At 31.8% G+C, this 26055-nt stretch overlaps 5 protein-coding genes and 2 long non-coding RNA genes across 9 annotated transcripts; 4 read left to right on the forward strand and 3 right to left on the reverse strand.

Annotated features, from left to right (window-relative positions):
• The first annotated feature begins 146 nt into the window (after nucleotides 1–146).
• On the forward strand, nucleotides 147–1326 carry LOC112538875 (uncharacterized). Its single transcript, XM_025160898.2, has 2 exons — nucleotides 147–756; nucleotides 907–1326. The coding sequence occupies exons 1-2, from the start codon at nucleotides 247–249 to the stop codon at nucleotides 1219–1221; spliced, it is 825 nt and encodes a 274-aa protein (XP_025016666.1). The 5' UTR covers nucleotides 147–246; the 3' UTR covers nucleotides 1222–1326.
• A 495-nt stretch (nucleotides 1327–1821) lies between these two features.
• Nucleotides 1822–9258, forward strand: LOC107362747 (uncharacterized). 2 transcript variants are annotated; one of them, XM_089266057.1, is made up of 6 exons: nucleotides 1822–2134; nucleotides 2298–2650; nucleotides 2742–2834; nucleotides 2996–3113; nucleotides 5290–5811; nucleotides 7081–9258. In XM_089266057.1, the coding sequence occupies exons 2-6, from the start codon at nucleotides 2318–2320 to the stop codon at nucleotides 8559–8561; spliced, it is 2547 nt and encodes an 848-aa protein (XP_089122183.1). In that variant the 5' UTR covers nucleotides 1822–2134; nucleotides 2298–2317; the 3' UTR covers nucleotides 8562–9258. The 2 variants fall into 2 exon arrangements, with proteins under 2 accessions (XP_089122183.1, XP_015785355.2); XM_015929869.3 differs by having other exon boundaries at nucleotides 2002–2134; nucleotides 2739–2834; nucleotides 7081–8920.
• LOC107362746 (dual oxidase 2-like) lies at nucleotides 9140–17178 on the reverse strand. Of its 2 annotated transcripts, XM_089266055.1 has the most exons (25): nucleotides 17084–17178; nucleotides 16390–16564; nucleotides 15983–16120; nucleotides 15749–15913; nucleotides 15479–15663; nucleotides 15202–15421; nucleotides 14954–15120; nucleotides 14293–14850; nucleotides 14059–14225; nucleotides 13882–13997; nucleotides 13484–13801; nucleotides 13204–13415; nucleotides 12959–13144; nucleotides 12674–12887; nucleotides 12520–12613; nucleotides 12276–12451; nucleotides 12087–12210; nucleotides 11869–12032; nucleotides 11570–11800; nucleotides 11419–11512; nucleotides 11313–11362; nucleotides 10493–11163; nucleotides 10157–10312; nucleotides 9737–9865; nucleotides 9140–9678 (listed from the first exon to the last, which is right to left on the reverse strand). In XM_089266055.1, the coding sequence occupies exons 2-25, from the start codon at nucleotides 16541–16543 to the stop codon at nucleotides 9556–9558; spliced, it is 4812 nt and encodes a 1603-aa protein (XP_089122181.1). In that variant the 5' UTR covers nucleotides 16544–16564; nucleotides 17084–17178; the 3' UTR covers nucleotides 9140–9555. The 2 variants fall into 2 exon arrangements, with proteins under 2 accessions (XP_089122181.1, XP_015785354.1); XM_015929868.3 differs by lacking the exon at nucleotides 17084–17178 and having other exon boundaries at nucleotides 16390–16661.
• Nucleotides 17179–17724: 546 nt separating this feature from the next.
• On the forward strand, nucleotides 17725–19883 carry Nmdmc (NAD-dependent methylenetetrahydrofolate dehydrogenase). The gene is made up of 7 exons (XM_015929945.3): nucleotides 17725–18012; nucleotides 18509–18743; nucleotides 18806–18942; nucleotides 19011–19132; nucleotides 19203–19397; nucleotides 19464–19654; nucleotides 19718–19883. Exons 1-7 carry the CDS (start codon nucleotides 17948–17950, stop codon nucleotides 19727–19729), a joined length of 957 nt encoding a protein of 318 aa, XP_015785431.1. The 5' UTR covers nucleotides 17725–17947; the 3' UTR covers nucleotides 19730–19883.
• Nucleotides 19884–20209: 326 nt separating this feature from the next.
• Pcif1 (Phosphorylated CTD-interacting factor 1) lies at nucleotides 20210–23762 on the forward strand. The gene is made up of 5 exons (XM_015929728.3): nucleotides 20210–20985; nucleotides 21091–21740; nucleotides 21812–22074; nucleotides 22370–22554; nucleotides 22801–23762. The coding sequence occupies exons 1-5, from the start codon at nucleotides 20429–20431 to the stop codon at nucleotides 23339–23341; spliced, it is 2196 nt and encodes a 731-aa protein (XP_015785214.1). The 5' UTR covers nucleotides 20210–20428; the 3' UTR covers nucleotides 23342–23762.
• On the reverse strand, nucleotides 22387–22909 carry LOC112538859 (uncharacterized). The gene is made up of 2 exons (XR_016197841.1): nucleotides 22771–22909; nucleotides 22387–22693 (listed from the first exon to the last, which is right to left on the reverse strand). It is a non-coding gene; the product is annotated as an uncharacterized LOC112538859 (long non-coding RNA).
• LOC112538858 (uncharacterized) lies at nucleotides 23670–25158 on the reverse strand. Its single transcript, XR_016197840.1, has 3 exons — nucleotides 24405–25158; nucleotides 24019–24219; nucleotides 23670–23791 (listed from the first exon to the last, which is right to left on the reverse strand). It is a non-coding gene; the product is annotated as an uncharacterized LOC112538858 (long non-coding RNA).
• Between the last annotated feature and the right edge of the window lie 897 nt (nucleotides 25159–26055).

The raw sequence follows: 26055 nt of genomic DNA on the forward strand, positions 1-26055 counted from the left end.
TTTTTATTTGTTTTATTAAGGCGTTTTAAACTTAAACACAATTAGTAATTTCTATTCATTAAAATGTTTATCAAAACGGAAGGTTTATTATTATTTCTCAAACCATGATGATGTCTTGATTTGAGACAACATTTTGATACTTGTTCAAGTTGGGTCAACACTTTGCAATCAATTTAATGTTTTTAATTGTAAGTTATGTTCATGATTACATTTATAATAGTTATAATCTTATATTCAAAGTGAAATATGGTTTTACATCAAACTTATAAGTTATTAACCAAATTGTTACTGATTTCTTACCTTTTGGTAAGAAAAGTATCGACCGTAATTAGTGAGCCAACCACAGCAACAAGTAGTGAACATCATAACTCCAATAATCATAATCAAAACTCCGAAGTAAAATATCACAACCATCATTATCAAAACAATCAAAACAATGTTAACTCAAAAATCATCTCTGATCATAGTCAATATTACCATCAAAATCAAAATTACAATCTTGACCCAAAGTCAAATCAAAAAATCCATAGTGTTCGTAAGATTGATGATAAACTGACCAGACGGATGCTAACTGAAATGGTCTATTATCCACCTTTGAAACCATATTTCTCCTCTGAACCAGTTTCTCGAAGTTATCTTCCTCCTAATTATGATAGAGTCGATCCTTGGCCAAGTCCATGGCCAAGTCAACCTCATGAAGAGGATCATGATGATCTTGAGAAGACGTTTCTTCATTATATCTTTCCAACTATCTTGGTAAGTTGATCCATTCCTTACACATTAGAAATCATTTTTTGATGATTACACAGAGAGAAATGTATTGATCAGTAATATTAATAGACATTAATATCGGGCAAAAATGTTGAAAATGATTGTTGACTCGTTTGTTTGTGTCTTGATTTCCAGGTAATTGGACTTGGATCTTTGATTATACCCATAATAGCAGTATTTTTCATCGCCTTCACTTACACCAACAGTGGAACTTGCATTAAATCAAAAAACAAATCTTTAATCGATAAACGTCGACCTCATCTGATTCCCAATATACTTGATCTACTCGTTGCAGTTGAAAAAGCCTTTTCTAAAGGAGAAGCAAATTACAAGACTAAATTGAAAAAATTGATACCCAAAAAGTCTCGATCCATCTCATCAAATTCACCATCATCTTCATCAAAATTATCAAATTCATCCAAACATCATTCCAAGTTAATAACAAATTAACCCTTAACTATTCCCATAACCAAAAAAGCTAATCTTTGTACTTATCAAAAGTTTTATCCACTTTTCACATCCACATTTTCCTAACATACAATGTTTACATTTAACCTGCAATTGAAATTAACTTATTAACCTTTTCAATGTAATACTTTCTCACTGTATTTAATTAAAAAATCAATCTATAAATCCATCATTGATCCACTAATCTAGTAAAAAAATAAACAAAAAATAATAAAACCGATGAAATATCAAGACCCATACAGTTAGTAAAAACATTGATAGATGTCACCGTTAAATATCTTTTAATGCACTAAATCCCTGTGTGAATGTTATTATAATAATAATGATGATAATAGTATTATTTTTCCTATAGAATGATATTTGCCTTCAAAAAAGTCTGACCAATCAGGATGGAGATGATGATAAGAAGATGATGTAGACAGAGGTAAAAACGGAGGATAACTGGACGCAGACAGAGAGAAGATGAAACGCAAGACCTGTTGATGTAAAAAAGTCAAGACCATTGGTTTGTAATGTACAGAGAGAGGTTAACTTTACTACACTTTTTTACTAGTCAATTATTTGGAATCAAGAGTTAATTTTAATTACATCAACATCAAGATCATCATCATCTTCCAAAAGGTAAACCTGAATAACCATTACTTTACCCGATAAAACCATCATCTCATTACTTGATTGTGAGTCTTTTATTCATTTGAAGTTCATTTTTCTTTTCATCTTCAATTGGATTCCCCGTGAAGTGACTATTTCAATAAGCTAGACCTTTTTTTACCCAACATCATAATTACCCCGAAATCAATCTTCAATTCTTCATCTCTACTACCCTGTGGAACCATAATCAATTAGCATACAAAATTGTTGGACAGCTCAAAAGTTATATTAAGTCATTTCAACGGTAAGTTGCTCCAATCAAGGACTCAAGTTTCCTTTTTTACTTTATCTTTCAATACAAATCCAAGTCGATATTTAGCTTGAGTTTGTCCATTCAATTCCTTAAACAATTGAATTTGTAGTTGTTTTATAATTTTGCGTTTTCCTTGTTATGTTTAAATAAATAGATTAACCATCAATCTGAACCATGAGCTTAACAATAGGAGCTCATCCGAAGTACAGTTCCACCTCTAATAACATCAACAACTCGGAGATGCTGGTCAGTGATGAAAGTAAAAAACATAACCACAGTGAAATTGAGAAACGCCGAAGGGACAAGATGAATCATTATATCACCGAATTGTCGTGTTTAATTCCAATGTGCAATGCTATGTCACGTAAACTGGATAAATTGACTGTCCTCAGAATGGCAGTTCAACACATGAAAACAATCAAGGGTTCCATGAATGCTTTTGCTGGAAGCGGCAAAATAAGGCCAACTTTTCTCTCTGATGAAGCTCTACTTAAACTAATATCGCAAGTAAGTTGAATATTTCATGTATCCATTCAGTTTTATTGCTCAAATGACATCCCGAGTTTGACAATTTTCAATCTCTTTTCTATTCAAGCAGATATCAGAGGGATTTTTATTTGTTGTAAGTTGTGATAGAGGAAGGATTTTATTTGTTTCTGGTTCAGTTTCACAGGTTCTCAACTATTCTCAGGTAAGCCATTAATTTAAAGACATTTATTAACTATTTAACTACAACTTGGCCAAAACATTTGTCAAATGTTTAAGCAAAGTTAACTAGTCAATGATGAAAAGCCTTATGATAGATGATTTTTAAATTTAACCATTTGATCTGATTGTCTTTAACTCATCCAGGGCGATCTTTTAGGTCAAAACTGGTTCGATATATTGCACCCTAAAGACGTGGCAAAAGTCAAGGAACAACTGTCTTCATCTGACCTTTCACCCAAAGAAAGGTTGATTGATGCCAAAAGTGAGTTCATTTGAAAAAACTTGTATCAACTTTCATATTTGCCAATCACATGAGACTTGATTGTTAACCAGCTCATGATATTAACACTTAATGCGTAGTTTTAGGTCAGAACATGATATTTTGTTATGAAAAATCATAGCTGATTACGTTTTTGTTCAACCATCAAGTTTAATCAACTAGTTAATACATTTGCCATTTTTTCATGTCGCATGTTATTTTTGTGTTAACTTTCAACATTCTGGTTATTTGTTTGTTTTCTGCATAACTGTTTATCGAAGTGATCTGATGATGATAATGATGTTGAAAACAAGGTGACATTTGATCGGATTAAAGGGCAAGATTAATTGAGGCCTTGTCAATTGCAGTCAACAGTTTTAAGACTCCAAATGAAAAGCAACAAAAAAAGTCTGATGATCAAATTAAATTTGCTTTCCTCTCATCTTTCACCATTCAATTCAACTACTTGCTTCCTAGTTTATCCCTACAATTTACCAGTTAATTCCTATCATTTTGTGCTAAAACTTTTCTCCAACTGATTAACTCATTGACTGTCTAATTGTTGCAATTCAACCATCAATACAAAATGAAATACAAAATATTGTGTCGCTATTGTGGTAACAAAATATTTAAGAAGCCTTTTCATTCACAACATTCACTTCATAATTAATTTGCATTTTATGTTTTCATTGTAAGTTATCAACGATAATTTTGATCAAATGATTTGTTATAGCTATTAAAATACATAATTAGGTAAAAATTTAAAATTAGGTTTAACCAATTCCATTGTTGACTCCATTGAAACAACAGTTTTTGTTGCTATTAGCTAGACCTCGATATTGCACAGGTCATCTTGAACAGCATCTTATCTTGAACCATCAGTTGGCTTGGCCAGTCAATCACAATTAAAAATTTCAATTTTCTTGTCTTCTCTCATTCAAATTGCTGTTGTTGACAATATTTTTGTTTTTGATCAACTCTTTGCCTTCCATTTGGAGTAATTAATCAACAATTAATGGTTAAAATGTGAATAACATATTAAAATAATATGATGAGGTCTGAAGTCTAATTATTTGAAACTTTCTGAACCTTCCTTAAATGTTTGCTTCTCATTATTATCTTGATGAGGAAAAATAATTAATTATTGCTCACGTGACAGTTGATTTGTTTGGCTTCAAATATTTAACTTTTAATTACTTAATTATATTCCATCAAATGTTAACCCTTCTGTCTAATTTTGATCAGACTTGCTTCATATAACTCTGTCTTTTTACCTTCAATTGTTTATCACAATACTAACCTTGTTCATTGAATAACATTTGCATTATCTTCAATTGCTATTTTCATTGCAGTTTTCAAATCAAATTGCATTTTGAATTAGCCAAAACTGATTGGAAAACTTTATTGTTTTGTTAACATTCAATTGTTTAATCATTGATTCAACTGTTGATTCAACCATTGATCTAATTATTGAAATTTGTACTTGACCAATTTTGTTCATTAGCTGGTCAAACTGATGAATGTTGCTATTGATGAAGATGATGAGAGCATCAAATTACAATACTTTTTCATCTGATTTTATTTTGCTTCCACTAATCAATTTACATTTGCTTGGTAAAAATAAAAGGAATTTAATCCTGAATCAACTTGATTTACTTCAATTAACTTGTCCATCTCAAGTTACCTGTTATAAGCTACTAGCCATTTTGTTGTTAATCTGACAGAAAGCAAAGTATCACAACCACAAATATTTAGTCCTCTCATCATTAGGTTCACCTGAAATAACAATCAAAATTGAACCTGTTTTAGTATAAAAATATGGTTTAATAGTAGGTCTATTCAACGTTAAATTTCCGAGGCAACAGTAAGCTACAAAACAATTTCAATTACAATTTATATTAAAAAAAACAATTTCATGGTTATATTAAATTAAAATCCCAATAAATTGCTAACCTTTACTGATTGAACTAAATTGAATAAAACATTTTCAAAATCAGTATTTTCTTTCATTGTATTATACAATGAATAAATTTTAATTCAACTGTTGACTATGAAAAAATGGTTTAAAGGCAAATTATGGTTAATAATGTTTTATTACTCGTTTGTTGATTAAAATCTCAATAATATCGAATTCAATGATTAATCTGTTTTGTGAATATTTTTCTTGATTTTGTTACAGCCATGTTACCAGTTAAATCAACGGCATCTCCATCAAGTCAAGTAAATATGTCACCAGGAGCTAGAAGATCATTTTTTTGCCGAATGAAGTTTAAATCGATGCCCAGAGTGAAGGAAGAAGCCGATACAACAACGGGTTACGCACAAAAGAGACGCAAATCGCAATCATCTGATAGGAAATATTGTGTTGTTCATTGTATTGGATATCTTAAATCATGGATTTCAACAAAAATGTCTGTCACCGAGGAATCTGAAAATGAATCGGACATTTACAATATGAGTTGTTTAGTAGCCATTGGACGAACCTTGCCAAACCTATGTGGACCCACTCCTCATCAACCCGATATTTCAATAAAACCTATCAGCTTCACTTCTAGACACACAATTGATGGTAAATTTTTGTTTGTTGACCAAAGGGCAACACTTATTTTAGGCTACCTTCCTCAAGAGCTATTAGGAACTTGTTGTTATGAATACTGTCATCATGAAGATCTGAAAATTCTTGCTGAAAGTCATCGTCTTGGTAAGTATTAAAAAAAGGAATCAATCAAAAATATCCAATCTTCACATTTACAATACAATTGAACAAGTTATTGAGCTCATTCATTCCCAGTCTATAGCTTTTTACTCAGATTCTGCTTTTTTGGAGTTACGTTTTCATCTCATGAAGGAGTTCCTGTGTCCTGATGAGTCCAGATTAACAATAGAGTTTGCTCAACAACAATATTAACAATATATTGTATAAATCAGTTGATATTTGCAAATTTACAGGCCAATTGCAGCATGTAAACAAACTGTGAATAACACCAGTGAATTAACACCAGAAAAATGGTTGAAATGCTTCTTTTATTGAAAGTAAATTGAATAGATTAAAGTTAACAATAGATTGATGATTAGATGATAATTGTTGTTGACTAAAATTAAATGGATATATTTTTGAAGATATGATGTTTATTATTGACTATAACAATGTAAGGATTTACAACTCCATTGGATATCACCTGAAGTTGTCACATACATTGTTAACAATTACATTTCCAATTCAATAACTCTGTTATATAATTTGATTATTACATTCAAGCTGTTTAAGATACTTGATAAATTAGTTTAATAGATTTACCATCTTAACTTGAACAACAATCGGTGTGATTATCGTTATTTAAATGTAAACAATTACAATCATATGGATGTCAGACTAGTCCAGACCTTATTTATGGCAATTTGATTACAATTTAAAATTAACTAATTAATTATCATAATCAGAGAAATTATGAGCATCAATAAGATGATAATTGAAGTTCAATTATCCACCTTAACTGTAAGGTTTCCTGAAGGATTGTTTTTATCCTGAAAGGTTAGGAATTGAATTGATCCAATTTATAATGCAATGATCTTTGAGACCAAGCAGTTGTAACTCAATTAATCCGTATTATTTACAATGGCCTTTTGATCAACCTTATTAAGTGCATCTCTTAATGATGTTGATTAGGTATCAATAAATTGATTATTGGTTCAATTTAGACTTTTGCCCAAAATTCAGTTTATATGTTATTTTAATCAACAACTGTTGATTGGTTGTATAACAATTGAACAACCTACATTAAATTGAGTCACTCAAAGGTTTATAAGTTGGTTGAAAGATCACTTTTATCTCTGTTTGCAGGTTAATTTAGCGAAAATCAACTAATTTGTTTCGGTTAATTATGTAACCTGTTACAATTTGTTTACTCAAGTTACATCTGTCTGATTGACTCAGTTAACTACAATTAATTGTTGCTTATTTTTATTTCAGGCTTGGAAGCTTCAGGAGAAAACTCAAAATCAGCTGGATATCGATTCAAAACCAAGTCAGGGCCGTACATTTGTCTTCAAACAACTTGGAAAACATTCCGAAATCCTTGGACCAAAGAGTTTGAATTTTTAATAGCTGTTAATACCTGTGTATCTGATATTGATAAAGTTGAAAGCTCAGTTAATGTTGAAAATAGCAACAATAATAACAATAACTATGTGACTGCCAGTTGGAAGACATCGAGTACAGTTGATGATATACTTTTCCGAATAAGTGATTCCTGTAAAAATCGAGCTCACAAGTCAAATGGAAACAGCAATTCAAGTAATACTGGCACAAATAATACAACCAATGGTAATAATTTAGGTGTTGGTAACGGAGGTGCTTCATCAAATGAACAATCTTCCACTGGTTATTCATCGACAGACACTCGAAGTGTACAAAAGATGTTGGCTTCATCGAGAGTTGCTCTTTGGAAGATTGGTCGATACATTGCAGATGAAGTAATCGAGAATCAACGGCGTTATGAAGAGTCCAATTTTTTACTATCAGCTTCACCATATTCATCATCGACACTACCCATTACAAATACATTTGTCACTACAGACAGTGAATTTGATAAATTGAAAAAATGGAGGCCTGATAATGTAGCAAGAGGTTTAATCGCATCACAAATAAAGTCTTCAGGACTTATTCAGTTAGACAATCTCCATTCTCAACAGCAACAGCAATCGCAACTTGGACCAAGCAATCCAACAACTAGTGTTAATGCTAATAACAGTCTTAACAGTAATTGTAATAACAATAACAACAATGTTGTTACTAATAATGTAAATAAAAATGAGATAAACAGTAGTTCTAGTGGAAATGATAGCAATATTTGGTTAGATTCTGGTTCTTTAGCAACTCTGGCTGGACCTTCTGCGGTTGAAAGTGATTTAAGTTTAACTGTATCAGATAATGAAGGAGTGACCAGTATATCCAGTATATCTACCGGTAATTGTACAATGGAAACAGATACAAGCTCATATGGAACAAATGGTGTTGATACGAAAAGCTCATATAGACATGAAAATAATTATGATCCATTAGGTGTTGGTGGAAGAACCACTAATTCTGGTAGCTCTCTTCCCAATGGAATCAATGTGAATAGTGTTGACCCAACGACAAATGATTCAACAACAAATGCAACTCAAAATTGGCAAAATTCAAATTGTTTAACCAGTTTAACCTGCATTAGTGGAGACGATTTTTACCGTACTTCAGATGCTAGCCTACCAATATTACCAGAAAGTTCAAATGAAACGGATGATAATTCTCACATATTAACGCGAGGGCACACGGCTGATGATCAAGAAAATGAAGATGTCGCTATGGATTTAATAATGTCAATTCTTGAAAATGAAGAGAGAAATAGAGACCCAAATGACCCTCCTGTTCCTTGGTACCTTGAACCTCATTTTTCCCACCTCAAAGAGTGAAATGTGTTTTGTAAGCTTATCATCATCCTAACCCCAATCAGATTTATTTATTATTTTACTGATAAATTGGTAAAGTTGCAGGTTAAGAGTTGAATTTATTGTATTTACTGTAAATCATATTTTTGGATTGTTTCAATGAGATATTAGACCTTAGACAAACACTAGTTTATTGGTCAAAATCAGTATCATTTTTGAATTCATCATTGATTATATCATTATTGTTAACAGGTACTTAATTATCCTAAGCAAACTGTAAAATTAAATCTGAATCACAATGAAAAGATAAATGGAAAAATGAATACCAATATCTCCATAAATCAATCTCTCAATAAATTGTTAATAAAGTGGCGAAAAAAGTACAATGTTATAATCAAATCAATTCAATAATTCGTAAATAACTTACTTTCATTAATTCAGATCATGGCAATCTTTACTTTGAACTATTCAGAATATTGATTGCCAATAAAAATGATAAAGAAAGGTCAACAACGTCGGCTTACACCATTGCTGCCTCAATGTAAATAATGTTCATTAAATGTATCTTGTGGTTCATTTCAAAAAAGAAAGACAAACATACCTTTTATTGTTGGTAAAATTATTACTTATTTAATTATTATCGTAAGGTTGACCATTTTTAATATTCCCACTGTTTCCATTGTATGGATAGATGTTAATAATAAATTAATTGTAATCTCAATGTCTCAGTAACGGTTTCATTTGTATTTCTGATTTACCTATAAATTTATAATAAACTATCGCTAATTGTTTGACTCGAAACAATTTCATCGACAATCACAATTGTATTCAAAGCTAGCTATAGCAGGTAACCAAGTCGATAATTTCCCTGATTTTCGCATAATTAAGGTTCTAAGCTTGCTCCATTGTCCATACATTTAGTAGAAATGTAAATATATAAGTCTTGTGAGTTTCATCAAAATAATATATAAATCAGACTTCATCTTCAACGGTTGTTCAAGATTAACTCATTGTTGAGCTAAAAATTTTCCGAATGGTGTATAAACAAAGCTCCTGATTGACGATTCATCCTTTCACAGGCTGATCCAACTGAATTTGTCATCGGTGGTGGACCACAGCTGAAAACTCCAATTCTTGCAACCTTCAAACAAATTAGATTCAAAGTTAATGAAATGATAAACAGTTATAAATTAACTTACCTTAGGATGCAACCTTTGAAGGGAAGTAAAAAATTGATGAAAATCAGGCCTTCCAAATTGGGTTTTAGCTTTTAATCCAGTAAATAAACTACGATTTGAGACTCTCTGGAAATGACGTTCACAAACATACTGGAATAAATTAAAGGTGAAACAATTAGCAAAAAATTGAGACTTTTTTGTCAGCAGTGACTTTGTGTACATACTGTAAATAACACTCATCTGATTCACAGTAATACTATTATCATTACTATTATATCACAGTGATTGTAAAGTACATGTAAATTATGTGAATAAGTGTTAGAAATAATTTACACTTAAGATTATTGATAATGTGATACACAAGAGGTCATCGATTGAAAGATCAATGTCTATTTTTGTCTTGTTGGAATCAGATTAGATTTGATTTGTTATACAACTCACCAACATCATGGTTCTTAAATCAAATTTATCATAAAATTGAGTGATAAATATGTGAACACAGACAAGGTTTGATACATCTTTTTCCTCTAAATCACGAAGTATATCGACCAACCATTCAAAATGCTTTTGAGTTCGAGTTACCCATAAAAAGTAGACCTAAATGAAGGCAAAATAATAATAGCATTTATAAGTAGATGTGAAACAAAATGATGTAGATCAGATGACAAAATGTAACAAATAGGATTATCATTATTATATCATAAAATCAAAGTAAGATCATATATCATTACAAGCAAAAAGGTGACAATATTGTCTTGGAATGATAACGAGTTATACCTTTTTACAGGTTGTCATGCGATTTATTGAAGCTTTAAAAGCAACGTCTTTTAAAATGGATGCAAATGGTGTTACACCGATTCCACCACCAACCAGAACTGAAACAGGAAATCTGAACCAATCTTGATGTGTTTCCCCATAAGGTCCATCTAACCTGATGTTTGGATAAGGGGACATTGAAAGTCCATTAGGGTCATAAATTTGTCTGATGTTGGTGGTAAATGGGCCAACAGCTCGAATGTAAAGTTGAAGGTTTTCCTCGTGAGGAGCCGAAGCAAGAGTAAATGGATGAAATTCATTTGAATTTAGGGCAACACTTGAAATTCGCACCCATTGGCCACTTTTGTAATCAAAGTTTTCCGGCTTAGCAAAGCAAAGTAAAGTCACATTGGATGGATAATGAACAACTCTGACAACTGGAATTTCCGATTTCTTCCGTGAGATACTGATTAGTTTATCAATCTTGAATAAAACCAATGGTACAATCAGATATGATGTTAATAATGGCTCTTGGATAAGACGCCCGAGTCCATGGAGAAACATTAACAAGTAAAATAATGGATAAAGATTATGTGTTGACCAGAAAGCGGTAAATACATATCGACGGGAAACTGGAGTTGAAAATATGTAAATGATTGTCATCAAAGCCAACAAGAGTAATCCAGTAACACCTTAGGGAAGATTAAAGTAAAAGAAAAATATCGATAAGTTGATGTTGCTAATTTATTCAAAGATATTGATGGTGAGAAATAGCCATAGGTCATTCATTTTGGTTTGTAAACAATTAAATCACGGTCTCGGTAATGTTAACCTTACTTACCAGTTATAGTGTGGAAACACCAGTCTTGAAACTTAGGAAGTTCATTTGATCTGAAATTAAAATATACAGAAGATTAGATTATGTTTTTGTGTGATTAATATGTTACCTTGAATAAAAGCTGGGAAAAAGGCACATCAGATCACTCGGACGTTGAGTAAGAATATGATAAAAGTTAAATGTATGACCAATTGAATGAATTACTGTAAGACAAGAAAAATTTGAAGTTATATTGTCAATTTTGGACTTGATTGACTTACTGGCAAATATTAAACCAATTATAGCGATGATCTTATGGAACGAAACCGACGCATCGAAAGGTATGTATTTGTTCAAAAAGGTTTCGCGTAAAACAGTGATTAAATTACGAGACATTGTTATCAATAATATTGAAAAAATGAACATAATCACTGATGCAGTTCCTCTTGAGATGGCAACTCCAAAGCCAGCAATTTGTCTTAAGCCACGATCTTCATTAAAATAGGTATAATCTGTAACCAGAATAGTTAATTTGTTTGACTTTGGTTAATTTGTTAACATGTTAATTTAAATATCTTACAGATCAATTTATCAATCAGCAAATAGCCTATGATCAAGAAAAATACAAGGAACCAAAAAATATGCCATTTTGTTTCATCAATGAATCGGGATAATTGGTTGATAAAGCCATGCTGCTCAGTCGGATGTTGAGTTTCAATTGAAATTGAATTATCTTTACTCGACCTGTAAACAAGAAAAGATCATTAAATTATCTCTTGAAAGAGTCTTTTAATTTACCTTTCGGTTGATTGTGGTTCCTCTTTGTAAATTGAATAAGCTCGTACAATTTTATCTCGGGCACGAAACATTGCGCTCTGTCTTTTACTTTGGCTTGAATCAATCTCAACCTTTAAATCACCAACTAAATGAGATGAAATTAAATAAAACTGGTAAATAAGAAGTCTTGATTATGGATTTTATTTTCACCTTCAAGATTAAGCTCTACGTAACCAAATTCTTCTTTATAATCGCCTAAAAATTTGAGAAAATCAGTCAAATTCAATTCATTTTTAGAGTCCAATCCAGCTGAAGTAAACATTGAACTGATCAGTTCCTCCATTTGTTTTGAATCAATACTCTGATTAGCCAGTTCAAGCATCGATCTGTATGAAAGAAACAAGAAAAATTCAATTTAAAAATAATTCAAAATTAAAATTTTTGTTTGATATACCTGATCATTGTTGAAAACTCTTGCTTAGATAAACTTCCAGTTCCATCCAAATCATACATGTCAAACATTAACTTAGCTTTCTGATCCGATGAACCTTGAATTTAAAAATTGATATTTTCTTATTCAGTAATGATTGTTGAATATTGAAACTTACCTTTAGCAAAGATGATCATCATATCAAGAAACTCTCTGAAAGATATGTAACCATTTTCATCTTTATCAACCAAGGAAAACATTTGCTTAACAAATAATGAATCTGGTCTCATGGCTAATGCCTCAGCAAATTCATATTCAGTCAATTCCGTTTGTAAAATATTCTTCGCAATTTTCAAGTCGACTTTACTTTTCAACGGTTTAATATCGAAAGACTGACAAAATATGAGTGAAAATAAAATGGACAGTTAGCTGTGATTAAAATTGTTGAGCAAACTATACTAACGTGAGCAAAGACAGCACGGAAAAACGATTCCAAATGTTTTTGTCGCTCATGTTTGCTGTAACATGATTTAAGAATCCTTTTTGCATCCATTTGTTGACGCTCACGGCCCACACCAATTGATTCAAGAAACGCTTCCAATTGTTGAACAAAAACAGTTTGCTCAGCCTCATTATCAAATGTTACTATCTGAAGATGGAAAGGAAATTAAATTATTATCGAGCAATTATTGAATGCGTTAACATTACCAAGTCATGTTCATTCGGGATCTTGGCCGCAATCAGTGGCTGCTTTGAATTGACACTGATTTGTAATTTGATTGATTGAATCCCTTTGAAATCAATTCGCCGGATCAATTTTTCTTCATGGCCCAAAGATTTTATTGATATTCGTTTTTCCTTGAGCTCAAAGTTTATTAAAATTGGTTTCATGCTATCTTCACCACTTTCCCATTCAAAAGCTGTAAAATTTAAATTGGAAAACGCAAATTAGACAAATGTAAATCTGAAATTACTATTTATAAATTACCAATAGTTGAATTGATCCCTGGTGAAGCAGACATTTTAGCTCTCTTACTCTTCCTTCTGATTAATTCATCTTTTCGTTTCCTTCGACTTACGAGGATCCAAAGTATTAACCAGCAGCCTAAAACGTACAGTCCAAGTGAACCAATTGTTGTGAATAATGGAAACTCACTTCCAGTCATATAATCGAAAGTTTGTGGATTTGGACAGAAACCAATTTCATCGTTATCGGCAGTATTGATGTTTGACAGCGCGAAACATGCACCATATTGACAAGGAAATTTGATTAAATCAGGCGAACCACATTCAGCTGGAAAATTATCTAAAATTAAATCGGGTAAATTTAGTTATTGACTATATAAGAAAACAATTCAATATTAAATAAATTGTCTACTATTGTACCTCTCTCATTGGGAAGAAGGAAAGGCTTTTCTTGTACAGACACATTAAGAGTCAATGTTAAAATATCTCGGATTGAGAGCAATTCCAATTTTTTGATTTGAGTATCATCAAACAGTCTAAATAGATAAAAAAACAGGAATATTAAATATCTGGTATTTTTTAAGATTCTGATATTACTTATTTTCTCGATTTTGGTACCAAAAGTAATCAGAATCTCTGATTCTCGTAAATTGTTCATTGATAATTTCACGAAACGTTTCTCCAATTCCATTTGCATTTGACTCCATCAGTCCTCCGAAGTAAACATCAATATCATTTACATTTTTATACAGCGTTGAAATTTTCTATCAGAATCGAGATGAACAAGATCAAAATAAATGTTTAAATTGATAAAATTGATATTTAGCTTACATGGAAATTTGTTGTTGAGCTATTCCACAGGTTGCTATTGATTGAATACATGTCACCATAAACAGGCAAGTTGAACAATGATCTGGTTGAAAGGTAATCGGGTAAACCAAAGTCTCGTCCTCGTTGTATATTAACTGAAGCCAAATCCCGTCGAGTGAAATCAATTGGCCCATAAGTACGTCTTCTCAAATTTTTTGATATCGATGCTCCATCAGGACGGGAAGATGTTACAGTTAAGCTCAGGAAAAATGATTTATAACTCTTTTCAGTTAGATTGAACGAGCTAAAGAAACTATTGCAAAGCTTAACTGGCGATGTATTATAAAGTGGATTATTTTTTCGTTTGATTTGCCTTAATTTTCGTTTATTAACATTGTAACTCTGGTCACACACATCAAACCATAATTTGACAGTTGGAGGAACCAAAACATGTCCATATCTCATCGCTGATCCACTAAACAAGTGACTAACAGAGGGATCGACCGATTTCTTGTAACCATTATATTTAGTTAATGATTTTCCAGTCCAGATTGGTAACCATTCGTTTATTATCACTTGCTAATGAAAGTAAAGAAATTTAATTTAACTATTACTAGATATGAATTGTTATAAAAACTGGTATTTGGGTTGCTTTTTAGGTGAAACCTTATTGTAAACTAACCTGTTGGGATGCAATTACCCATTTTCTTGCGGTATTGAAAATCTTTTCGTCGTCCCAATGGCGATTATTTTTTCTTAATTTATCTGCAATCAAATTGTGCCATCGAAACCACATGATATTGATTGCTAAAAGAAATGGGTTCTCGTTTGCATGATAATCACCGGTTGCTTAATGAGAAAAATGAAATTTATAGTAAATAAAATAACAAAAGTAGAAACAGATCAAAGTGCTTTGAAGGCAAAAATTACCATAAAATCGCTTAACAGATTCCATATGTGCTGAATTGGTATTATTTTGGTAAATTGGCTCATTGTCATTTGGTAGACCATTACGATTCTTAGCTGGGAAATTTTTATTGCTAATATCTGAACGGAGTCGTCCTGATTCAAAGCTCCTTAGTTGATCAGTGACCATTTTTGAACGGCCATAAATAGTTCCACCATCAATATAAGGTGTAGCATCACTGATCTGAAAGATAAATTAAATCACTATTAGGGAATATTTGCAACATTTGAAATAAGTTACCATTTTTCGAGGATTATTGACTGATTTTCCAGTTTCTTGAGAGTATTTTCCACGAATGAAAGGCATGAAACTGCGTCCCAATTTGCGCTTAAACTCATGATCAGATGGTATTTCAACGTCAAAATATTCAGGTGGACATGATGACTGTATCCTCGTATCAACAATTTCATTTGTTACGTGTTCGCCTTTAGAATTTCAAACATTTAGTAAAAATATATTAATAATGAACAAATGATCTTTAAATGACTCTGAAAATAATAAATTACTTACCAAAAAACACAAGTAAGGCATTTTTGCCTAATCGGTTGACAATATTTTCATTGTCGTTGGTTGATAATAATGAACTTAAATGAAATGGATTGGGTAAATCTGATATCAATGGTTTACCAACGCCATCTTGATATCTAGCTGAGGTCAGTCGACTTAATGAGCTTCCTGCAATAATGAATGTTATCATTAAAATCAGAAACATCTTAAAAAATTTAAAAGCATCTCCATTCTTACCTGTTGATCCAAGATTTGGTTTATCTTTGTTATTGTACCAACCATCATATGATTGGTAAATCTCCGAATAATCTAAACTAGATTCTTTTAAAAACCAGTCCAAAAAGGCTTCATGATCATCTAAGCTCGGCTTTTCGTCTGAAATTAATTCAAGTGAACAATTATAAAAATCAATTCAAATGTTTGATGTTGCAAGTAAATTTGTTAAGAATCAATCAAAAAAAGCAATGCATAAAATCACAAAATAATTGTAAATTGTAACCAATAATTAGTCTTAGGTAATAATTGTTTACAACTGCAAGATTATTCAAGTCAGAATTAGGAAGATTTCTTATAACTGTTTAACTCATAATAACTGTTTCTCAAAATAAAAGTGTAAGACTTAAGATTTTCTGAAAAATACTCACCTTTTAGGTATCGATTCCTTGACTCTTGGATCTCGGGGAACTTAAATTTTGAATTTGTATCTCTTAATAAAGTGTTTCTCCTGATTGAAACTACTGTACTAATAAAGTTAACAACGAGTAAAAAAGTGATGATCAAATTTAGGTGACCTTTCATTTGAATATTGATTGGAATATCCTAAAAGCACAAAAATAACGATTGAATCCAAAATTTAGACGAATATAAACTTTAGAAGAAAATAAATTGATAAGAAAAACCAAAGGTTGAATTGAAACAGGAAAGCAAAACAAAAATTAGGTAAGGACGGAAATCGATGAAGGGATATTGATGGAAAGGATGTCAATCTGTTATTTTATCAGGTCTAAAGCCATGTAACACAGGATCATTGATTATTCAATTTCGTATTACGAAAGTTTATTTCTAATTATATAATTAATCAATTAGCATATTTTCAGGGTAATTTCTTTATAAAATAATTTAATCAATATATCAATTTGTTTATAAAGCTAAAAATTTCGATACAGATTTTCTTATAGCATTATTAAAATGAATAAAAATATTACTAACCTTCTTCCATTGTAAATCAAATTTATAAAATTTCAAACTCCAATTGAAACAAAACAATAATTTGACAATCGAAACAAATTGAATAAACAAATTGATATATTGATTAAATTATTTTTATAAAGAAATTACCCAATCAGCGGAATGTTTCGAGCAAGCTCAAAGAACCAATTATTCAAGTCAATCAAGTGTACCAAGCTCCGAATTTGAAGATAACATGACAATAGACGATATACTTGGAAGTTTTTTACACTCGGTGGAGATATGTGAACAATCTAGCGAGGATCAGGAAAAATTTCTTGATAAAATTTTAGCTTCCCAAGAACCGTCAGAGCCCGATTGCTTGCGCCAATTACAACTATTTATTGAGAGAGAAAGTTATAAAGTGATTGATCTCACAGAATCGGATTCAAACGGGGAACCGTGGCAAAAGGCAGAACAGTGGCCAAACGAGGAACAGTGGCCAATCGAGGAAAGCAATCAGACAGCATAAAAAAGAATCTAAATAATTATCTAAGAGAACATCTAAAAAGAAGTTTAAAAAAAAAGTTCAATAAAAGTTTCATTTCATATGAGTTTTGTTTATTTGATATACAAAAAAGGAATATAACTTATGTTTTTAAAACTTCAATCCTTAATCAAAATTCTTATATATGAGTACATTTGATAATATAATAACCTTACTCTTTGGTAATGCATGTATTAATAAATGCCCGGGCAATTCAAAAGTGTTGGTAATGTCATGCTTCTATTTTTTTTACCATATGATCAGTTTTCAATGTGCTTCAACCTTTTTCATTTTTTCACTTTGATTGTTTTTGATAGTTTAATTACCGATTTTAGTACTTATCTCGATGTTTGTGCATTAAGGTACTAGGAATTAATAATCAATTTGAGATCTTGATTGATCATTATCATAGGCAGCAATCAACGATAACAATCATTACATGTATGACTTTGTTTTTTTCAATGTGAATATAAGACTCAACTTTAAACATGACTCGAGTCATCAGCTTTATCAATGGACTCAATAGCCTAATCAAACCATCATCGATTACATGGTAAGTGATTAGATTGATTTACTAATTGATATTTAGCTTTGACCTTTACGGTTATTGTTCATCGAGGGCAAAGCATGTAGCAAGGTAGCGGTAATGAAGACTAGATATATGAACAAATAAAAATGGTACAAGCGTCTTACATTCAGTAATACTTGGAATTAGCTTGATTAAAATAATATCGGAGTATCTGGATGTGATGAACATAAATAATAAATTTAGTAGATAAGATAGCTGCAAATTATCTATCAATCAATTAATATTTATCTAGATTCTAGATAAGTAAACTGCATCATCTTCAGGAGTTATTGAAAGGAGGCAACTCTTGAAAACAAGTTTGCTTCGATTAAGATAAATCTTACAATTACGATGTCTCATTTTGCTTTCCGGTGGCTTAAAAGTCATTACATTTTATTTTATTTCTTCACTCAACTGTTTTAATTGACTATTTACTAGTATTTTTATTTCTTTTTTTACCTTGTGTATTTTGTTTTACCAGCAGACAAGCTAGAACCATGGCTAAAATAATCAGTGGAAAAGAGGTTTCCTCGCAAATTCAAGCCAAGCTACGAGATGAAGTTGCAAAATTATCCATCAAACCTTGCTTAGCTATTGTACAAGTTGGAGCTCGAGATGACTCGAATGTTTACATTCGAATGAAAGTTAAATTCAGTGAAGAGGTTGGTGTTTCAGCTATTCACCATAAATTACCAAAATCAACTACTGAGACTCAGGTAAGAAAAAACATAAACACTATCTTCAATATCAGGCCTAAACTAATCATTCTAATTCACAGTTGATTCAAAAAATCAAAGATCTCAACCAAGACCCTAATGTTCACGGCATAATTGTACAACTACCTTTGGACAGTGATAACCCAATCAACGCAGACTTCATTACCAATCTAATAGACCCAAACAAGGATGTAGATGGGTTAGTAGCTAATTCAATAAAACTAATAATTTGAGTTTGAATTTTTGCTAAAAATTATTTTCTTGTAGCCTTTCAGACATAAATGCTGGTAAACTCATGCATGGCCAGGTTGATGGAAAGAACAGTTATATCCCATGTACTCCATTTGGTTGCTTAGAGCTTATAAAGCAAAGTGGGATTCAAATTGCAGGTATAATCAAAATATATGTTTACTGTTGACTATGATTTAACATGGATTATCTTTCCTTTCTTCAAACAAGGTTCCAATGCTGTTGTCTTAGGTAGAAGTAAAATTATTGGTTCTCCAATGGCTCAATTACTGGTTTGGCATAATGCAACTGTTACAATTGTCCATTCAAGAAGTAAAAATATTCCTGATATTGTTCGCAACGCAGATATTGTTGTCGCTGCTGTTGGTCAGCCTTTATTTGTTAAAAAAGATTGGCTCAAGCCTGGTAATATACAGCCCATATTAATTATTGATTATGATGACTAATTATGACTTTTGTTTTGATCATAAGGTGCGGTTGTTATTGATTGTGGAATCACATCAATTCCTGATGCTAGTAAAAAATCTGGTTACAGATTGGTTGGAGATGTTGATTACAATCAATGCAAGGAGGTTGCTTCAGCAATTACCCCAGTTCCAGGAGGAGTTGGGCCAATGACAGTTGCTATGTTGATTTACAATACGGTTGATGCAGCCAAAAAAGTAGGTTCATCTAGAAAGGGAAATAAATAAATATATTTCTAATAAAAAATCTTTTTTTTCTAGACATTGGCTTAATCACGTCAAACATAGGCTTAATTTGGTCATTGAATTGATTTCTCTAAATCTGTTTAATTGCTTATTACCATGATTATAAATCTTTTTAAACATTATACCAAATTTTAAATGTATTTAAATTAATAATAAATCGGTTTTTCTGAGAGTAAGTAAATTAAATTTGTCTGATTTTTTACAAATTAATATTTATAATTAGTTTTTTGGTTATATGGTCAATAAGTTTTGTCAGAATTGCTTTCATCAGTAGAGAGTTATTTATCTTGATTTCAAATTTTAAGATTACGCGTTTGGTGAAGAAGGAAATGCGAATTGAAAATTATATCAATATTTAAGATTGACAGTTGCTGACCATTTGAAGATATTTTGAAGGAAACATTTTCAAAGTGCTTGAGAGAGTTTTGTATTTGCGCGCCTTTAACAGTAACTATAAAGTAACTGGTTATTCAAGGAAGCATCCGCGGTTATTATTCTGTACACCATTTTGTGTTTTGTTCAATTTCACATTATTTGTGGGATTTGACAAATCTGATTTTATTAATTCATCTTTTATTTAATTCTTGATGTTGTTAACATCATGAAATGTTTACCTGTGTCATTGTTATTCGTGTGAATCAAAACAAAAGGAATAATTTTATTTAATTTTTTATGTCTGTTGTAAATTTCCTCGACACATAAAACCCCTTCTTACTTTTACTGAATATGTCAACAGAGCCATCAGCAGCACGAATTGATTTACTTAAAGATGACAAGAATGATGCTGTGAATAAAATTAATAATAATTTTCAATCAACTGCTGGTTTACCTGGAAAAGAACCAGGTACACCAACAGCAACGCCTCAAAATGGATGCAATAATAATAATAACAATAACACCAGTAGTTTAACCATCAACATAAATGCCGCCAATAATAATAACAATGCCAATATCAATATGCTTTCTCCTGAGGCTTCATCAACTTCATCATCAACACATGATCCTACTCACGATTTACCTCCAGCTTTATTTCAGCAAGGTTGGAGGGTGGTTTGGTCAAAGCGCGAACAACGGCCCTATTACTTTAATAAGACTACCAATGAATCTCTCTGGGAAATGCCTCCATTGACCGGAGAAGGAGGTGATTATGACCCATTAACCGATCCATTGGGAATTTCAGCCCCTGAACAAAATCATAAACCTCTTAGGATAGGTGAAAAAAGGTCATCATCGTCATCATCGGACGATCCATATAGTGGTACTCACAAAAAATTCATTTTAAGGTGAATAACAGCCTTTTAGATTAAATGATTTGTCTATTCTATCTTCAAATTACTTTATTACTAATGGTTATGTCTTGTTCTATTTTCCTAATCACTATTAAATAGTGGACCATGGGATTTGGAAGTTACCTCAAATGTTATCATCTGGGAGCGGGCTCCTGTTATAGTACCACATCCACATCCTGATATTGAAATTCTTCGTCTCAATTATCTTATGAAACTCCGTTCACAATACCAAGAGATGTGCCATACTCGAGAAAATATCGACGCACCTCGTGAATCTTTTAACCGATGGTTGATTGAAAGAAAAACTATCGACAAAGGCGCTGACCCTGTGTTACCCAGTAATTGTGTACCTGAGATATCTAGATCATTGTACAATGAAATAATAACTGATATACCCATTCGCTTAACTCGACCTAAGTTTGGTGCAGAAGCCAGAAAACAACTTTCGCGGTATGCTGAAGCAGCAAAAAAGATGATTGAATCTCGTAATGCAAGTCCAGAGAGCCGAAGAATCGTCAAATGGAGTGTTGAAGAAGCTTTCCAATGGATTAGGAAAACTTTGAATGCTACATTTGAAGACTATGAAGAACGCCTTAAGCACCTAAGAACCCAGTGTCAACCTCACTTAACTGAAGCTGCAAAATCTTCTGTGGAAGGCATTTGTTCCAAACTCTATCATCTGTCATGTAGCTATGTAAAGAAAATTAATGAGGCCGAAAAAGAAATTCTCAAGAAAGATGAGATTCCTGGTGAGTTTTCATGCCATTTAGATTATTACAAACTTATTTACATTTTTCGCATCTTACTTTGTGATTTATAGAAATAACGGCACCGTTAAGACCACCTAAACCCAAGAAAGTCTATTGTTATTCATTACAATTGGCTTATCGATGTCCAAAGTATCCTCCAATTCAATATCATCCTGAAAAGGATTTCGTTCTTGTAAAGTACAAAACTGAAACTTTGCGCTTAAAACCTCTGTTTCTACAAAAAATGGAGCATCTATACCGTTACAACTGTTACGATGATAAAAAGTTTGATATTTTTTTACCACGACTCTTCTGTCTCCTCAAACGATACCAAGTTCGTTATTTTCTTATAAATTTAAACTAAGCGTTGAAACGCAGATAATGAGAATAGATCTCTTTTAGTTTTGATTTTCTTGAGAACCTTATGATTAATAAATTTCTATTGTTTGAATTTAATTATCATCTAAATGAATTTGCTTAATATCACCAATCATAATGTAGTAAACAAAACTTAATCATGCTTGATGCAAGCTATTTCAATAGACTCTTATTTCTCATTATCTTTTCGCGTTTCAATGGTTTTGAAATTCGATTCTTCTAACAGTTGTTATATTATCAATATTTATCAGGTATTTTTGGGTAACCCTCAAGGAGAAGGAGTTTTTACCCAAGTATCGCTACCCAAAACCGTTTTTGCTTGTCTAAATCGTTTGTTTGGTGTCACCTTTGAATGTTTCGCATCACCTCTCAACTGCTATTTTCGGCAATATTGTTCTGCTTATGGGGACGTTGATGGTTTCTTTGGATCTCGAGGGTAAATTCAGAATTTGTCATATATTTTCTCGTTTCTATTTACATCGTTCTATGCATGAATATTTCCTCTTTCCATAAATTGTTAAATTGGCGGCAAATTTTATCAGCTGTTTTGATGCATGCAATCCATCGTATTTGCGCTTTATGTTTTCCATATGAAAACTTAACTCAGATATTATTTTAAAAATACACATTTTTCACTTTTTAAAATACTTACGAATCTAATGGCTTGTTTCTTATCGTTTAGATCCATGTTGAATTTCTTTCCAATTGGTGGATCATTTCAAGCATTTCCACCCTACAGTGACCAATTAATGGAAGCAATATTTGACCATTTCGAGAGACTTTTAGCGAATACTTCGGATCCTCTTTCTTTTATAATCTTCATACCTGAGTACAAAGAAAATCCAATCAGCTGCCTTTACAAAATCGAACTGAGTGTTTTCAAAAGAGCCCAAATCACTATCTCAGCCAATGATTATGAACTACGAAACGGTTATCAACACATATGCGAACCAAACCAACTTCATTTTAAACCGAATGTACCGATGATGGTCATTTTCTTGCAAAATGAACCTGGATTTACTAGATGGGGACCCAACTCACAGAAACTCGAAGAATTGACCAACTCATTTAAAATGGCCAAAGAAAGCTCAAAAGATAAAGATATTGGTTTATTATCACCTCCTCCAACACCTGGGCCAGGCGTTTCAACCTCAACTGAAAGTTCATCCAAAGATTCGACGGTTAAAGAAGCTGGTCCACAACCAATAACTGATGTAACCTAATTCTTGTGCAAATTGACCAACCCTAACTCTAACTAGAACCATTTTTGTTCTATTTTATTCTGACTTTCTTCCATCAGATTATCTTCGTTTGTTACGATTGATGATCTGCTTTGATTGTCTCAATGATTCCTTCAAAATCATTTTTGTTTTCTAAACCTTACCAACTATTTACGGTGGATTGTACATTGCAATGAACATTTTACTCAAAATCTTAAAAGTCATGGAGATCATACCATATTTGCATCAAAATTCAACAAAAAAAATATTAAGTTTTTATGTGATCATAAATGAGTTCATCTGTATCTAGTGCGAAAACTAACAAAAGACGTTGTCTCGGTTGTTTTAACTTCCTTTATTATCAACCCAAACTTCATTCAAAATTGTCATCGTCCATTATATATACATATACTTTAAAACGTCATCTGTTATTTAATCAATTTCATTCATCACCTGTAAAAAAATACAGAAATCGTGTTAACGTTAATCTATTTATACTTACAATGTATAATTTCTGATGCTTCTATGGTCCTCATTAGCCATGCATAGACATTAGTAAGCATATTAAACACCCATGCAAGTTAGGACATGCAAGATAATGACATCAGTACTTTAATCGAGTTTCAATATTCTTGGAATGTTAATAAATTATTGATCTCATGCAAAAAGCAGCTAACTACCTTTTATCGCCAATTCAACCATTATTTTAGCACTTTAAAAATTGTGAAGTTCAAGTTCCAATCATATTTAAAACTATGAGAAACACATAAAATAATAGCACAAATCCATCAGTATGCCACATCATTGTATTAATCCGATTTGTTTATTTAGATGGATCATGATGCCTGTATCATTGTGAATTTCGTTTGTTACTTGTTCACCTGGAAAATTCAAGTCATGAATTAGTAAAAAGTGACACAACTAATGAAATTTCAAGATATTTTCATCCAATAGGATAAAATGAGATGAAATTGGTAAACTTGATATCAATAGTTTGCCAACATCATCTCGCATTCATATATCTAGTTTTAAAATAGCAAATTAAAATTAACTAAATAATTCTTACCGTTTAATGCAGAATTAAGTTTATATTGGTCATACCAACGGCGATTAGATTGCAAAATTTGATGAGTCCAATGAATAGCAGATACATTTTCGTAAAAACGTTTCTCAGTGGAAACTGATTCGATTGAATTGAATCAACATAAAAAACTAGTTTAAATCATCTGGCAAGAAAGAATCGTCAATGATTCATTGTTCAACCCAGCATGAGGTAATACATAGCTTGAGTATGTTCAAGTGCCATGTAGAACCAACATTGGTGAATCCACCCCTGGTTACCAAACAAACCTGGGGAGCTCAACCTTGTAGTTTCATTAGCGTACAATGAATTATAAAGATTAACTGTGTTTCAACGTTGTCCTCATCGGTTTCCAAAGATTCAGCAAAGAATTGACCAAAGGTGGTAAACATTCCTGGGTCTATTATTCACATAATTCACACATTCACACATCTGACGTAGAACAGAATATCTATTCTCATATCGTTTGGTATATTTTACCAGTCCATGTCACCATGTAGTACACAAATATCATAAACATAAAGATCCATACAGAAGCAGTGTTTTTCTGGTATCCACCTTATTCCAGTATTAACACAACAGAAAAATGAGGAAAAATTGAGGCAACTGTTTTAGTCATTGAGTGAATTGAGTTTTCAATCGCTAGTTAGTACACATACATGAAACAATCAGTTGATGGTAATTAATTTAAACTTGAAACAATGTTCTGAAATGGGCATCTAAATGCGATGCTTTCATTATCGTAAATTAAACGCCACCTGTTGTCAAAATTGTCATTACAATGGGAAAATAAAAACAATTTTGAATTTTGTATCAACTAATTAGGTCCATAAAGATTTATATTGCAACAGGATACAAGTTCATTTATGGAAGGAATCTGGGTCTCGCCGATTCCTGATTCTGTTTTATTATGTGAAGGGCTTTGCCTTTAAATTATGCTTGACATTTTATAATTCCTTCAAGATTATTCATCGAAAATCAAATTTAGATGATTTGTTATAATCTTAACCTTGCCAACTCTTAAGCTATCTTTGTGAGAGAGATCCTTATAAAGCGATTTCCATAATGCTGCATAATGCTGTTCCTCTTTAATCAACTGTGCCACTCATAATTAATTGTAGATACTTGATAATTAAATGTCTTATAAGTTATTCAGGTGTTAACCAAATTGAGAAATCTCTTTAATTTAATGATTACTCAAAAGTGGATCGATCCAAAATCAGATGCCAATGTACTACTTGATAATAAATATCCATTGTTTGTGACTTTGATTTATCCTTATGCAGAAAATATTGGTAAGGCAAATGATAAGCTATTACATAAACGATAAACTTGATCTCCAACAATCAATGGCATACAATGATCTTTATCCATTTAAATTAGCTCAAAATTCCATTCTAATCACAACGCGTTTTGGACACTTCAATGTAAAGTCTTTCACCTTTCAGGATGATGAAGATATGTTATAAATGGTTGAGTTTCTGATGCAAACACATATGGCGATGGCATAAATTGAATCGATGCTTCTCGATAATTTAATGATTGACATAATAATTGTTGATATATCAACAATGCAGTTTGATTAAATGTTGAATTTTCTATTGTCAAGATTAAATTACCACCAGCAGTATCGTTA

Source organism: Tetranychus urticae, chromosome 1 (genome assembly GCF_039701765.1).
Source record: "Tetranychus urticae isolate SD_2017Ah chromosome 1, NJAU_TeUrti_SD_1.0, whole genome shotgun sequence".
NCBI lineage: Eukaryota > Metazoa > Arthropoda > Arachnida > Trombidiformes > Tetranychidae > Tetranychus > Tetranychus urticae.

Excerpts from the sequence above, each read along its gene's own strand:
- LOC112538875 (XM_025160898.2), top strand. The coding sequence starts at position 247 with ATGGTTTTACATCAAACTTATAAGTTATTAACCAAATTGTTACTGATT. Across the intron at positions 757-906 it reads ATATCTTTCCAACTATCTTG|GTAATTGGACTTGGATCTTT; the intron begins GTAAGTTGATCC and ends CTTGATTTCCAG.
- LOC107362747 (XM_015929869.3), top strand. The coding sequence starts at position 2,318 with ATGAGCTTAACAATAGGAGCTCATCCGAAGTACAGTTCCACCTCTAAT. Across the intron at positions 2,651-2,738 it reads TACTTAAACTAATATCGCAA|CAGATATCAGAGGGATTTTT; the intron begins GTAAGTTGAATA and ends TTTCTATTCAAG. Across the intron at positions 3,114-5,289 it reads AAGGTTGATTGATGCCAAAA|CCATGTTACCAGTTAAATCA; the intron begins GTGAGTTCATTT and ends ATTTTGTTACAG.
- LOC107362746 (XM_089266055.1), bottom strand. The coding sequence starts at position 16,543 with ATGAAAGGTCACCTAAATTTGATCATCACTTTTTTACTCGTTGTTAAC. Across the intron at positions 15,914-15,982 it reads ACCAAATCTTGGATCAACAG|GAAGCTCATTAAGTCGACTG; the intron begins GTAAGAATGGAG and ends TCATTATTGCAG. Across the intron at positions 14,851-14,953 it reads GGGTAATTGCATCCCAACAG|CAAGTGATAATAAACGAATG; the intron begins GTTAGTTTACAA and ends TACTTTCATTAG.
- Nmdmc (XM_015929945.3), top strand. The coding sequence starts at position 17,948 with ATGACTCGAGTCATCAGCTTTATCAATGGACTCAATAGCCTAATCAAA. Across the intron at positions 18,013-18,508 it reads AAACCATCATCGATTACATG|CAGACAAGCTAGAACCATGG; the intron begins GTAAGTGATTAG and ends TTGTTTTACCAG. Across the intron at positions 18,943-19,010 it reads CCAAACAAGGATGTAGATGG|CCTTTCAGACATAAATGCTG; the intron begins GTTAGTAGCTAA and ends ATTTTCTTGTAG.
- Pcif1 (XM_015929728.3), top strand. The coding sequence starts at position 20,429 with ATGTCAACAGAGCCATCAGCAGCACGAATTGATTTACTTAAAGATGAC. Across the intron at positions 20,986-21,090 it reads CACAAAAAATTCATTTTAAG|TGGACCATGGGATTTGGAAG; the intron begins GTGAATAACAGC and ends ACTATTAAATAG. Across the intron at positions 22,075-22,369 it reads GTCTCCTCAAACGATACCAA|GTATTTTTGGGTAACCCTCA; the intron begins GTTCGTTATTTT and ends AATATTTATCAG.